This window comes from Sceloporus undulatus, chromosome 4, assembly GCF_019175285.1.
Source record: "Sceloporus undulatus isolate JIND9_A2432 ecotype Alabama chromosome 4, SceUnd_v1.1, whole genome shotgun sequence".
Classification (NCBI taxonomy): domain Eukaryota; kingdom Metazoa; phylum Chordata; class Lepidosauria; order Squamata; family Phrynosomatidae; genus Sceloporus; species Sceloporus undulatus.
In genome coordinates this window covers 67,630,514-67,646,105 of record NC_056525.1, presented here as the reverse complement: position 1 = coordinate 67,646,105, position 15,592 = coordinate 67,630,514, and the positions used below count along the sequence as shown (strand labels likewise).

Below are 15,592 nucleotides of genomic sequence, written 5' to 3'. Positions count from 1 at the left end.
TTGCAGCAAAGGCCAATGTGGACAAGAGACTTCTTGGTTGCTGCTGAGTTGCTGTTCCCAAGACAATGAGTTGAAATAGAGAGGAGGGAACCTCAAGCTTTCATCAGGGCAGAGAAAGATGCAGCCAGTGCATATGTAGGGAATTTACAGAGGCCACATACTCTGGACTGGAGACTGGTGTGCACAGGGAAAGGGAGAAATTTTAACTATACGAGTTGCTAAGGACTCTTTCCAATAATCCAGCATAGTTATTCCTTCCCCAGAGACATCATCATCATCTGTATTTATACCCTGCTCTTTAAAAATGCTCCCAAAGCAGAAGACGTCTCCCCCCCCCAGTGCTTCAAGTGTCCACTCTCCCACAAAAAATGGTTTCTTCTGTTACCGCTTCTCTCACTCCATCTGATGAAAGAAAGCAGGAGTAGCAGTGCAACTCCAGCCTGCTAGCCAAGTCCCAGCAAAGCTCACAAAGCTTAAGTAGGGTCCCAAATTGGCTGCCACTTCTCCCCCACCACCATGTGCTCTAACTCTTTGCTCCAGTCTGTCCCAAAATGATGGTGCTGCTCTGAGCCACAGAAGTGATACCCTGTGCCCAAGCCTCACAAGAGTTTCCCAACTGCCAGTACTAGCAAAAGATGCCGGTAAAGGAGTGAACTCACATGGGGTGGCAAAGAGTAGGAGACACCACCACACAAAATGATCATTGAGGCTGTATGGTGGTTTTAGAGGACCCTGAAAAGAAGTTTCATGCAATCCTCATCCCCACCATGGCCCTAAAGGCTGTTGGTTCCCCTTGTCTTTCCTGTACACAAATACTTTGACTGAAGGCCACCCTACTACCCCACTTTTTCCTCACCACCATCCTGAAACCTTTCACCCACCCCAGGGGGGGTTACCATCCACTTTGGGAATTTTTGCTCTAAGTATGCCTTCCACCTTCATCTACTATTTTGCATTAGATTCTGGCTGGTGGCTTTGGGGAGAGGCTAATAAAACAAAACCCCAAGAGATACTGCAAGCTTGAAGTTTAGTCAACCTGGATTACAGTACCAGAAGCACACTATGCCCTAAATTGTATTGTTAATCCTGACTAGAGTGAATCTTAGTTTTGGAAGGAACCACAAGGCCCAGTTAGTCCAAACCCCTGACATGCAACAATAAAAACTATAGAACTCCTGAAAGATTCCCATCCAGCATCTGTATAAAGATCTCAAAAAGGATACAGAGTAGATCCTTTAAATAAGTGGATAAAAAATAAATAAGTGGAATTTACCTATATGTTGACCCACCATTCCATAATTTATTGAATGGGTCTATTCTACTTCAGAGTAAATAACTGGATGCCAGCCAATGTGTCAATTTGCCTTGTTTTGTTGACTGAAAATCTCTTCTCCAAGTGCATCAAGGAAAAGAGTGGATCTCCTACCCAGCCAAGTAGCAAATGCAACATCAGCTTTCTCAAATGTCTGTGCATTCAGAACCAAGAAGCCCAGTGAGTCATCTCATGCCCAGGATTACTGGGGAGGTCTATTTTCCCAACTCAAATCCCTCTGCTGCTGTTCTTGGTAGGAATATGTCAAGGATGCACTCATTGTACTTAGATTTCATTTTTGTTTCTGAATCTTTGCATGTTTCTGCATACACATGTGATCCCACCTCCAAGAGCTGCAGACTCTGGTTCACATATTTTCTTGATCAATGCTGAATGTTCACAGTTTCACCTATAAATCTCTCTCAGTGCTATATGTAGTTCTCAGCTCTAAGCATACATGTAAAAGGAACTGTGCTGTTATAAAAACCACTTTAAGTAATAAAGTTAGAGTTTTATTTCCTTTCTTTTTTGATGGTACAAATTTTGAAGATTACAATGGAAAAGGCCCTTGAAACATAAAAGACTGGCTCACAATGAGACAAAAAAAGTATGTTGAGTTGGGAGTTGGCCCAAAACCTTTGATTTTTACAGATGAAGAAGGCTGAGCTTTCTACAGTTTTAATTCTCATACATTGATTACTAACAAGTCTTGGGAGACTTTTAATACTTTTTTTAAATAAAAAGTGGATAAAGAGACAAACACAATGGAAAAAGTTAAAGGAGTCATTTGTAGATTGGGGAAGAATTGAAATCAGTACAGCAACTTGTTAAAAAAAACAGTGGGTCAATAAACTGTGGTATCTAACCTTATTTGGTCTTGTGAGACTTGTGGCTTAAGACAACTGTGATGTATAATGGCTTGGCTGGGGGACTGCATGACTTTGCCATAAATGGGCAAGGTATGAAACTAGTACCTTCTAAACTAGGGAAGGCTGTAGGTATTGTTATTGTCAAGTGCCATCAAGCTAGCTTCAACTTAACGGTGACCCTGTGAGTGAGAGACCTCTAAGACCACCTGTCAGTAACAGCACTGCTCAGGTCCTCCACACTCAGGTCTGTGGCTTCCTTGATAGAGTTTATCCAACTCTGTGAGGGTATGCAATAGTGCAGTATAAGTGCTTTGTTCTGGGACCTATTTGATAGCCAGAATCCTCTTGAAGTGTTACACCAGTGGTTGTACTAGTCAGACACTTCTGTAAGGAAGTAACTCATATCCCCATAACACAAGCCATTTCCCCATTCATCCACAATAGAATAGCATATAGGCACAGCTTCATCTCCTCACTCCATGACCACAAGGATATGCTGAGACTACTGGAACAGCTCTGGGAAGGTACTAGCCATACTATGCCTCTCCCCCTTCCTCCATGACTGCTGTTGCCTCCATCTCCACAATTATGCTGGTGAAGCTTTTGCTCTGATAGCATTAAACAGGATCTCAGCTGAGTGTTAGAACTGCAAGGATTTGGATCACCTCTGTGCTTCATTCTTCTGCAAACGACAAAGGAGCTGAGCCAGTCCCAATCCTGGTTGCCAAAAAACACAGTGGCAGCCAAGGCTCAATTCAGACTACCAATAAGCACCAATGCACTGACTAAATTGGTGTCTTCTCTTCCACTTTCAGGCTAGTGCTACAGCACTAGAACAACTGTGGGAGAAACTGCTTTCCAGATGCAGCTTTAATTCCTAAAAGAGGGATAACTATTTCAGGTAAAGATGCAATAAGCAAAGATGTAGCTCTTTCAAAAACCCTGCTTCATGTTATGCCCTGGGGGAAAAGCAGCCACTTTTCAGTAATTTCCAACATAGTACCAGCTGACAGATGTGACCCGAGGGACAAATTGGATGGGAGTTTATACCTTCTCAAGTCAGACATGAAAACTCAATCCCAAGAATACCTTTTCAAGTAAGAATGTACCAACAGTAAAATGCAACTAATTCTATTAAATCAATGCTTCTCAAATTTCCGAGTCTGCTCTGATTACTGGTAAGTGAAAATTATTCTCAGCAGTTGACTGGGCAGGTACTATGAGTAAATTGCTATAAATAAAAAGCTGTAAACACAAATGGAGGGTGTAAGCTCATGAAACAGACATTTCATTTTTTGGTCCAGGGCAATCACCCTGCCATTCCACAGGGGCCTTTTACCAGAAAGTGGCATGAACAGACTATCTTCCAAAGTCTTTGTGGAACTCTTTTCATCTGTAGACATAGCAAACAATGGTCCAGAATGGCAGCAATTACATGTTCCTTTAGCGTCTTCTCACCTCCTTTGGATGGCAGGGCTTTGATGAGTGAAAGGAAGAGGCACAAAGAACATTTTCTTCACATCAACTGGAGAGCATCCCAGACTCTTAGCAACGGCCTCAGTCTGTCATAACCATATGTCTCAAGGAGGCAGCCATTCCCCTCAAATCTAGGAGGCCTGTTGAAATCTTGGGTACCAAGGCAAATCCTCTGTTGTCACAGGGGAAAAAATCTATACAGAAAACCGTACTTCAGCTCAAACCCCCACAAATTAAGCCAGAAATAGGTGTATTTCCTTTTGGTGGGGAAAGGGGAGAGAGAAAATAAAATCTCCCATGTACCACCCTGATACACTGTTCTGTTAGTCTATGTGTCCCATATGCAGGCACAAGAGAAAAGACAGGCAGGGTGGGCCCTGATTCATGGGGGTGATCCCATAGTGAAGTCACTGACTGTCTCTCTCCTCCCATGATGAGATGACCTTCAAACTCTGGCATCAGTACACAGGAAACGGGAGAAGTTGGTCTTGCAGATGAATATGCAACTGTTGTCAAGAGACCTAGAGGAAGGAACCAGAAAGAGAATGGAACTCACTATCTTATACTTCTTCTAGTGCAATATTTCCTAAACTAACTGGCGGCACCTGGTTTCTGACAAGCATCTTTCCCAGGCCAGCTCTACCTGGAGATGCTACCTGTATTCTATCTCCTCACTTCTTCAAATTCAAAGCAGACGTTTTGCCTAACTTTATGCCTTTCTCATGTGGTTCTGTTGTGAACTTTTTGTAGCCTGAGTGTTCAAAGGGAAACAGTGATGTAAAGTAAAAACAAAAACAATGTGATTTTGGAGTATTGCTATGGATTCAAAAATGTCAAAGTATTTAAGTGCAGATCCACCCACAGATCCACAGAATACTATACATACAGTGACACAAAGTTCCTTTTCCAAGGAGGATTTAATGATGACAAGCAATTTGATTTTTTAATACACTTAACTCAGCTAAATCACCACCACAATTGAATAAACTGGAAAACGTTTGTTATACAGTATTTGGCAAACTCATTCCCAACTGCCCAGAGCTTGCAAATTTTACTTTTTGGGCTACAACTGTTGGAATTCATCAGCCAGAGTGGCCAGAGGAAGAGTCTGTGAGTTGTAGTTGAAGTAGTAACTTTTCTATACTCTCCTCCTCTCGACAACAAATAGTACCAGCAGGTTGTGTTTTATACACAACCTGAGGGCACAAATGGGCAATCCCCACTGCACAAATCCCAAGATGTCTGCAGAGATTGTGGGATGCAGATATGCTGCACCAAGAAGGCTCTGAGTTTGGCAGTCACTTTGAACATTGTCTCAAAAGCTGACAAACTAGATGAGAAATTCATATTCTAGGCCCTTGTGAATTCAGGAAAATCACTTGCACATGACTAGATTTTATCCTCTTTATACATAGAAAGGAAGGTAGGAAAGAGCTGTGAGCATGTGCAGTCACCAACCTGTCCCTAATCAGCTTGTTCTGATCCTGTTAAGTCCCACCAAAATGCACTACACTGGCAGGTGACAGATTATAACAGGTTTAAGTACATTCGTTACAGATTTTCTTCCTTAATCTCATGCTCAGCCTTTTCCTATGGCTGGGGATTGATATGGAGGAGTCGGAGAGCTTTGTAAAGGAAAGGATGGGGCAAGGTCTCTCCTCATGGGTGTAGCTTAGCTTAGCTTTTTTTTCAAAAAGAAAAAAGAAGAAATGAAGAAAAGCACTAATTTTTTTTAAAAAAAGAAAATCTTGCAGTTAAGTACAAGCCTGATTAATTTTTAGTGTAGGTGTCATCCATTCTATATAAACCATCATATCTGAAACCTCCATTTCCCCTTTGTAGGATGGGTCCAGAATACTTGGGAAATGTTGCAATCTCCTCCCTTCTCAAGAATATGAATTTTTAATGCAATTCTTCATCAAAGGTCAGTATCTATAGAATTAAAACTAATGCAAATTATGGGCTGCAAGTTCTGCACAGTTCCAGGGGGACGGTATTAAGGAGATGCGTTGCTCTTGCCTGAAAACGATGGCAAGAGGCCTCAACCAAGTAGCTGAGAGTTAATAGTGAAAGGCTTTCTTTATAGGGTTCTGTGTCTCCTTTGATTGTACATAAATGATTCAGCAGCAAAAAAATGTGCAAACTCCACGTTGTCAACCAGCATGTATGAATATTTAATAATGCAAAATAGAGCTGGGGCGATCGGACAGGATTTGCCAAATCTGCGATTGTATTTGATAAATATGGATGAGTCGTTCCTGTCTCCCATCCCCCATTCCTGCTCCCCAAAGCCTAAGGTGGATTTATCTTCTCTTAACAGCCAGAAAATTACATGCAGAGGAGTCTCAATGCACAGATGAGACAGGGGCATTGGTAGGAAAGGTTTAGATTTGTTAGGCACTGGGGAACTTGCTGGGACAAGCTGAAAAAGACAGGCTCCACTTGAATGGCAATGGAAACAAACTGCTGGTATTTTTACATTAAAAAGATTGCAAAGCAGCTTTCAAATTGATTTCTGAAGGCTGACAGGCACTAGAGAGCATCTCGTTCAGCATTAATGACAGGGTCAGGCAACTGTGACCCACCAGATATTTTGGGATGACAAGTCCCACTGTCTACACTGTCTAAGACTGATGGGAGGTGCAGAAAAATCCAGAAAACCAGACTTCTCCACTGCTTCATCATTAATGCAATAATTAATGCAATGCTCTAATGGATTGCACAACCACTTGTGAAAGAGTAACACAATGGCTTAAGGAACAGAGTGGATTTGGCACTCACTTAAGGATAACAACAGGGCTTCTCCAAGTGGCTGAAGATTTGCACAGAATGACACTACTGGATGTGGCGTCTCTAGGTCAAGGGTGAGAATCATGTAGCCCTCCCACATGTTGTTGGTCAGCATCTCCCAGCATTCCTCAGCAATGACTATGCTGACTAGGGCTGACTGGAGTACAAAGTCCAACAACATCTGGAGGGCTGTATGATTCTCTAAAGCCCAGGTTGGACAACTTGTGTTCCCTCACCACAGGCTAGTCCCATTGCAAAACTGGATCTGCCAGTTCATCGCTATGCAGTTTCCTATGCCTTTGTGCACTAGCAACCATCACTAAAACTGGATCTGCAACTTCATTTTCATACACAAAGGATTTGTAATTTGAAATGACATCCTCACTTACCAATGACATATATACGTCTGTGCCTGGCTTCCACTCCACCAAATCCAGCTGAAGAAGTACACTGAAGTCTACGGAAGCTCATGCTATGAATTTCTCTCCTTCAGTTAGTCTCAAAGGTACTACTACAAGATCTCTCTACGTACTGATTCTACAGACTAACATCGCTATATCTTTGAATTGTACCTTTGTGTTCCTACAGATGCTGCTGACCTGCATCTCCCATCAGCCCTAGTCAACACAACTTATGATGACTAGAGTTGATGGAAGCTAGCCTAAAAACATCTAGAGGGCCACAAGTTGCCCTAGCCCTAAGAAGAACTTTGTTACAAGTGAAATGCTGTCACCACTGACTGAAGCTTCAAGAGGCATCTGGATGGAGAAAAAGAATAAGGAAGGAAGCCATAGGAGGGTGAAAAACTTGCAATATTGGGTAATTTAACTATTTTTATATTGAATAGGTAAATGTATATTCAAATTGTGACATTCCTAGCTATGATAAATGACCGAGTCTTAAAACAGTTAGACACCAATGGAATTCAAGTGGAGGGGACTCTGGACGTGTCAAACTGATTAAGAATAGTGATCAAGTGTTATCAAATTCATCAAATCTGTTTAAAGGGGAAGTTGCCTAGAAAATCTAATATAGGCATATTTAATTTTAAAAAAAGAAGAGTTCTTTTAAAAAATGAGGAGATTAATTAAACATAAGGTGAATTAGAGAGTCAAAATGGGCAAATCCCTTCAGGATGTTATTTAAAACCATGATAATAGAAACTAAAGATAGAATGTATACCACATAACAGTAAAGTGATTAACAAGTTCCTAAAGATTGTATGCATAGTTAAAGAGTAGTGTCAAGGAAGCTCTGAAAGACAAGAGTGTGCCCTTTTAAAATTGGGTCTTGCATAGAAGGGTACCAATACAACTGAGAAAAATTAAGTTGACAATAAATCAAGGTTCCCACCCACCAAATACTTCAATAACATATTGGGCTTTTCCTGACTGATCAAAATAAGCATGAATTCTTGTTGGACAGACAGACAGAAAACCTTGTAAAAATAAATTTAGGTGTTAGCATCTTAATGAGCTTATTGAGCTAGACCCTGACCACTCTTGCTGATATACCGTTTTTAACTTGGTGATTGCCTTTTCTATTAAGAATGGCGGGGTACAGACTGCCCAGAAGAGGCACCTCCTCAGCGCCTCTCTCTGCTGCACAGCTGCGCTGCAGCATACAAATTGCACAGCACAGCTGTGCAGCTGCGCAGCAGAAAAGGAGCTCAAAAAGCAGCGCATTTTGCTGTGCCATTTTGCTGCGCCTTTTTGCTGCGCCATTGCAGCTGCGCAGCTCCATGTGGTAGCTGTGCAGCTGTGATGTAACGGTTATGTGCGCCATGTGTAAGGCTAGGGTGTGCTAGGGTTGCGGGGCATGTGCATGTGCATGCGCCACCCCGAGGCAACTCTAGCACATTGTGGACATGCTGCAAAGGGCCCATCTGGAGAGGGCCAATGTTGTTATGTGTTGGTGAGAGACTCAAACCAAAACCATGTTTTTCAGGGAAGAGTGTCTGAAGAGCTAGGGCAAACAGAAGCTTAGCTGGGAAGGGTTAACAGTTTTTGAACTACAACTCCCAGAATCCCTCAGCCATATGGCCATCCACTCACCATGCAGGTTCTGAGAGCTGTAGTTTTCCATGTGCTGAAGAGACCAAGATCTAGAGAATGTAAGTAGGTTGACTTTTTCAGTGGCAGCCCTATGTCAAACATGCGTTCTACCTCTTTCCTACCAGCTGCACCAAAAAAAAAAAAAAAAAAAACATTTGCAGATGCAGAATGCGGCCATGGGGACAGGATATGCATCTGGTGGAATTTTCTTCTTAATGGTCATTCAAAGCACAAGATCCCTCTTGGACATTGGCTTTGACAGCCTACAAATGCTCAAACGGAACCACACATGTAGTAGGAGGCAAGCCGACATCACTTGATAAGACCCATCTGCGCTCTGCTTTAGGAAGTATGGTTCACTGTCCTCTAAATTGCAAAGCTTGTGGCATTAATAAAATATCCCAGTGCACTTGCAAAGCTCCAGCCAGCAACCCCAGACTCCCCATTAATTGTTATTCACTTGCTGAGCTGACTGCAGCACAAATTCCTGGGCTGCTCCTGGATCAGAGAGAACATCTAGGAGATATTGCTACAAGAGCCTTTTAGGGTCAATCCCTTTTGAAAAAGAAAGGAAGTAGCACTTCCTTCGCACCTCTACTTTCTTCTGTGAACACCCGTCCCCTTCCTGCATCTCTTTCTTGGGTGGACCAAAGTTAAACAGCCTTGTTCTGAAGCCTACACTGAAGTGTCTGAGAGAGGCTCCAAATACCAAGAGGCACTCTAGAATCATAAATGTCTAAAGTCAGAGACTTCCCAGTCACTTAACAGGCCTAAGGCAAACTTCTAACAGTACTCAGTGCCAGTGAAAGTGCTGCTATGCTATTCTGTATAGAGAATAGTTATTTTGGGGCTACAACTCCCAGTGTCCCCCTACTGCCATGGCCAGACTAGCCAGGGCTAGGCTAAGAATCAAAGCTTTGTGAGGACAATCCTTTTTGGACTGTGGCTCCCAGAATCCCCCTGAGAGCACAGCCAGTAACTCTTGCAAGAGAACGTGGAGCTTCTGGAAAGTTGGCCTTGCCATTGTGAATGTAGTTATGTAGTTTTGTGTTGTCCTACCATAAAAGGCATAGTACTAAAAACCACTCTAGGTCTCTAGCTTTCTGCAGAAGAGAGGGGAAAGTGGGTTTAACCATGTTACTTACTATGTATGCCTAGGCATAGCCCAGGCTACTTAACTATGCTGTCGTCACCCTATGTTGAGAAGAGAAGTTTGAGTCAGGCTCCTCCAGTTTTTTCTACAGGTCTTATCATTCTCTCTCTGTGCAGGCAAGCTTTGTTTAAGGCCCATCTAAATTCTTCTCTACCTGTCTGGGCAGCAGGCGCTTTAAGAGCCTTGGAGAGCACAATCCTCCAGTTGCCTGCAGTGAACTCCACAAAATAAATTGCCTGATGTGAGTCCTTGTAAGCTAGTTATATTAATAGTCAGCAAAGCCCCTGTGAGGGGCTCATGTGCAAACTCTATTAGGAAGGCTAATTCCCCCCAGGCGGCTGGGCCAGGCAATGCCTCCTCTGAACTCACAGGATAAACTGGAAGAAATAAATGCATCACAGTTTCTGCCACAGTGCACCATAGCCTGAGGCTGGCTTCAATTCCCAGCCTTTCTTAGCCCCTTTCCCAACTCTGATGATGCATGAAAGTTAATTCCCAAGCACTCTGGATGCTGGACACTGTCTGCTCTTTTCAAGACCCAAATGTCCCCTCCCACAAAACTCCTGTACACATGCAGACACACCTGTACACACATAGTGATTCACAGTGGAGTCAATCAAAACATCTCACAGGGAGATCAGGGCCTAATTAGTCAACATTCTTCAGTATTGTACACTACCACTGGTTTCTAACAGATGCAAAGACACATTTTGAAGCAAAAGCTCATATTTCCAAGCCCACAGCCCCCAGTCTGGTTGATATCAGAGTGGAAAGGACCCAGAGCCTTCAACAGGCCAGATTCTGAACCCCCGCCGCAATGGTTTGGACTCATCCTGTGTTCCAGAGGTATCCAACCCCACTTTATAATCTGTTGTTCAGGTATGGAGCCCAAGGCTGCCTTCCCATATACCAGAGTGTGAAATTTCAGACCACTTAGGTCTGCTGTTGTTGTCAGCTGCCCTAGACTCAACTCTGACTCATAGTGACCCTGTGGATGAGACAGGGTCCTATCCTCTATGGCTCTGCTTAAGTCTTCTAGATTCATGCCGAAATTCAATAATTTAGTCTAGCCATCTAGTGTGTGGTCACTCCTTTCTTCTGCCTTCCACATTTTCTAGCATTCTTGTCTTTTTGAGTGAGTCATGCCTTCTCATGATGTAGCCAAAGTATGACAGCCCCCGTATCATCATCTTGGCTTCCAGGGAGAGTTTTGGCTTCATCTGTTCTAGGATCCTATTATTGTATTGCATTGTATTGTACTGTATATCACAGTCAAATAAGATACAGATCACAGAGCAGAAGGTGAGTTGGGAACTGTGTTTGAGGGGTCCTTTACGTGGGTGTTTAATGGGGGACTCTCTGAGGGGGAAGCCCACATTCCTGTTTCAGTGCCTACTTAAGACTTCTCAATATGGACACTGAGGGAGCTGCTGCAGTCACCTGCAACAGTTGTAGGATGTTTGTCTTCTTGCCTATGGTTGTGGGTAACTTCACCTGCAACAAATGCAAATTGGTAGCCCTGTTGGAAGAGAAGGTCCAGCAGCTGGAGGCCCAGGTATCTACACTTCAGCATATTAGGGAGCAGGTGGTTTTTCCCAGCGAGAACAGAATGGATGGTCTTGGATGGGGAACACACAAAGGAAGATGATGGGAAGAAGGTTACTTCACATACACAGAAGGTAGGCAGATGGAGGAATGTCACACACAGAAGTAGGGAATCCAGGGATCATTCTGACTATTGGCCAAGTTTGCTGAGGTTTCTGGGATCTGAAGTCCAAAACAAATGGAGGGCCAAGAGTTGAGAACCAGTGACCTAGAACAGTTTTTTAAAAAATGAAATGCATAGATACATGATGGGGGACACCTGGCTTAACAACAGTACACATGAAAGGGATCTAGGAGTCCTAGTAGACCACAAGTTGAGCATGAGTCAACAGTGGCAGCTAAAAAGGCCAATGCAATTCTAGGCTGCATCTATAGAAGTAAAGTATCTAGATCAAGTGAAGTAACAGTGCTACTATATTCTGCTTTTGTTAGGCTTCACCTGGAATATTGTGTCCAGTTCTGGGCACTACAATTCAAAAAGGATGTTGACAAGCTGGAGCAACCAAAATGGTGAAGGGTCTGGAAACCATGCTGTGGGCAGGGCTGGCATTGCAGGCTCCATCTTGCCAGGAAACAGACACCTCCCCTAATGGTCTTCCCCACATGCACAACAAACTTACTCAGGCATGTATGGTACAACGGTACCTTTAATAAGAAAATACCTTTGTGTCCAGAAGATAGTAACTCAAAACAAAGTCCTGTCTTCAAGTCAGCCCATCATCCCACCGAGGCAGGGCTCGCTTCCCAGAGCCTCCCTTTTTGACCCCACCAATCATCCTCTAAGTCCTGAAGATCTCTGGTAGTCTCCTCCCCAGAACCAGCAAAAGTCCAGGCTCCCTCCTCTCAAGGGTTCCGCTGCCTCCCCTCTCCTTGGGTCCTCTGCCTTGGGCGTTGGGCCATTCTTGGAAGAGGCGCCGGCACTCCATCCCTCCCTGGACTCCTTAAACACTGTTCTTTCCCTTGCCCAGCCACTGCTGCCCAACCAGCTCTTCTGCATCCATCCTTCCTCCCCGCACGCCTCAGCCCTTCTCCTTTTATATCCCTTCTAGCTCCTCCTCCTTCCTCCACTGGCTCCACCTCTGGGCTAACTTCCTCCTTCCCCTCAACCTCCACCACCTGGCTGTCCTTAGCCCCCTCAGCTCTCTCCACCTGGGTGAGTACCTCACTACACATGCCCTATGAGGAGAGATTTGGGGAGCTGGGGATGTTTAGCCTGGAGAAGAGAAGGTTAAGAGGTGATACGATAGCCCTGTTTAAATATTTGAAGGGATATCATATTGGGAAAGGAACAAGCTTGTTTTCTGCTGCTCCAGAGAATAGGACACAGAACCATGGATGCAAGCTACAGGAAAAGAGATTCCACCTCAACATTAGGAGGAACTTCCTGACAGTAAGGGCTGTTCAACAGTGGAACACACTCCCTCGGAGTGGAGTCTCCTTCCTTAGAGATCTTTAAACAGAGGTTGCATGTCCATCTGTTGGGGATGCTTTGACTGCGAGTTCCTGTATGGATGGCCCCTGTGGTCTCTTTCAACTCTATGGAGTTTATCACACCGGGTGCTTCAGTCGCCCAAATGTCATCAAAACGGGGCAGAAGAGTCCATTGTGTGATCATGCCAGGCACTTCTGATGGAAAACGGAAGTGTTTTCATCATGGAATTGGCAGCAAATCATCAGGAAAACAGCCCTTTTCTTATTAACGATTTAATCTGTTAATAAGAAAAGGGCTGTTTTCTTGATGATTCGCTGGCAATTCCATGATGAACATGCTTCCGTTTCCCTTCAGTAGTGCCAGGCGCAATCACACCATGGATGCTTCCACCCCGTTTTGATGCTCTTATTTCTTAGTTGCAGTCACTATTCCAATCAATGTTTGATCCAAGGTATGGGAACTCTTTTAACTATTTTGATTTCTTCATTGTTGATTTACCAGGTTATTATTAAGACCCCAAGATATACCAAACAGAACCAAATACAGATTAGTGGCTTAGGAAGGTATATACATTAAGAAGTAGGGACAGGATGCTTCTGATCACACGCTGAGCCTAGGAATTCCTGACCAGTACATTTGCACAAAATTCTACTGCTCCCTCAATCCAGGTGTTCTTTTATGGGATGGGGACTGTGACAAAGTGGCTTTAGAAGCTGGCTATTTTTGGGGTGAAGTGCAGCTTGATAGCTGGTTGCTAGGTAATGGACAGCACAGGAGGAGAAAAAACTAGCAGTTGTGTATTAATGGAAGGGGCCTCAAGAGAAACAGATTTTAAAAAGCAGAGCTTTCACTTGTGACAGTGAGTCCAGTGTGGTCTGGGATATCTGATGAGCTGACACAGAGATGTGTGTCTACAAGAGGAAAGTTAGAGTGGTTATAGACTGCCAGGGGCTTTGATTTTAATATAACCATACTCAGCTTGAGAGTCAGTGTGGTGTAATGGTCTGGGTGTTGGACTATGACTCTGAAGACCAGGGTTTGACTCCATGCTCAGCCATAAAATCTACTGGGTGACCTTTGGGCAAGTCACATGCTCTTAGCCTCAGGGGAAGGCAATGGCAAACCTCCTTTGAAACAATCTTGCCAAGAAAGCCCATGACAGAGTCAAAAGTCATAAATGACTTAAAGGCACACAACAGTACTGAGCTGAAGTTAGCTCACATAAGTATGCAAAGGGATGCAGTAGCACTTTTGAGACTAACTGAAGGAAAGAAGCTGGTAGCATGAAGATTTGCAGAATTGAGCCTACTTCCTCGGATATATGTAAAATACTTTATTTCTATATGCTTCTCAATAAAAGTTACTGTTTGTTTTATAGTGGATAACTCTGACTGAATTGTTTGTTATGCATGGAAAAGAAGAATTGGATGAATTGGAAACAAGAGAGAACACATCAGCGGCACCCCTAGAGTTGGTGTCACCCCGTGCGGTAACTCATGGTGTCACCCCTCCAACTGACCTCCCCCCATTTCACACCATACAGAATCCATAGCAACACTTTTTTTGCTCTAATGTTACTCGTAAATTGTAATTCCCATATAGCACTAAGCGTAATGCTAATCGTTGTGACATAAATAATTAGCAAAATTAAATTTAAACCTTCAAATTACAGCATCATATGCACAACCTAAATATATTTACAAATGCATAGTGAAGATTTGGTTAAAATGTGATGTTTTTAAACAAAATTTTAAAAAATGTTTTTTAAAAAAATTCAATTAAAAATTATTTTGAAATTTGAATATTAAAAAATTCTTGGCCTCTCCTCCCACCAAGGTTCAGCCTACCCCCACCATCTTTTAAAGCACTTTTAAAGAAGCAGTTGAAAGCCACAGCCTATTTCTTCCAAAAAGTAAGTGTCTGGGGAGGAGTGGTGTTACCTCCCCTCAAGGCGTTGCCTGGTATGTTCTGCATCCCCTACACCCCCCCCCCCAGGATGCCACTGGAACACACTATCTAAAATATTGAAATTGTTTTATGTAGACACTTGGGACCCTTGCCCTTTCAAAGTTAAGGATAGTGTTAAAAGGGTGAAAGCAGGCCCAATGTTAGTGACTGGGTATCTCCTGAGGTTGGAATGTGGAATCATCCTAGGTCTTTTTTTTAAATAAAAAAATTCACACTCAAAACTAGATAAAAAGAAAAAGTTATGACACCTTATAAATACTGCATATTTTCCTAATTATTTTAACCCCCTTTCTCCCTCCCTCCCCTTAGTAGATTAACAGAGACTTTGTTGCTGTCATCCTGAAAATAATTAACTGCTAGATTATTATATACTCTTCCTTACACCTAAAAAAAGTTAAATATACATCATCATCATTATTATTATTATTATTATTATTATTATTATTATTATTAGAGTACTTATACCCTGCCCTTCAGCCCTAAAGGCTATCAGAGCAGTTTACAATTATTATTTTTAATTAGACGGTTCCCTACCCTCAGGTTTACAATCTAAAAGGATTCTATTGCTTGATATCAACCTAGTCTTAAAGGAGGTCTCCTCACAGAGACTTACTTACTATTCCTATTGTCACAAAACTGAATGTCAGAAGCTCTTACGGATTTACTGAAAATCACTGAGGCATCTAGAAGAACCTAACATACCCCTGCTATGTACTCTTGCTTTACAGTAAGCCTTACTGAAATCAATAGAGCTGCTGTCCAAATAACATACACAGGCTTGCTCCATAGTGGAGCTGTTTCTTGATATCTGAAACATGGTTAGCGAATGCCCTCCAAGCATGCCCAAGATGTCTTTCCTTGACTTGTGATGTACTTATTTCCAGGCCACATAATTCAGGGTTGTTTTTCTGCAACAGACTAACATGGCTACTG

General features: G+C 42.9%; 1 protein-coding gene across 3 annotated transcripts in view; it reads right to left on the bottom strand.

The window, feature by feature from the left end:
* LOC121927646 (chemokine-like protein TAFA-5) overlaps nucleotides 1–15,592 on the bottom strand; it is a 47,296-nt gene that overhangs the window by 6,415 nt on the left and 25,289 nt on the right. The window contains exon 4 of one of the 3 annotated variants that reach the window (XM_042461451.1): nucleotides 1,812–4,178. The exons of the other annotated variants lie outside the window; for them this stretch is intronic. Within the exon in view, the coding sequence (XP_042317385.1) occupies nucleotides 4,170–4,178 (9 nt within the window). The 3' untranslated portion in view covers nucleotides 1,812–4,169. Of the gene's footprint in view, nucleotides 1–1,811; nucleotides 4,179–15,592 lie in introns of those variants that run through there. 3 annotated transcript variants of the gene reach the window in all.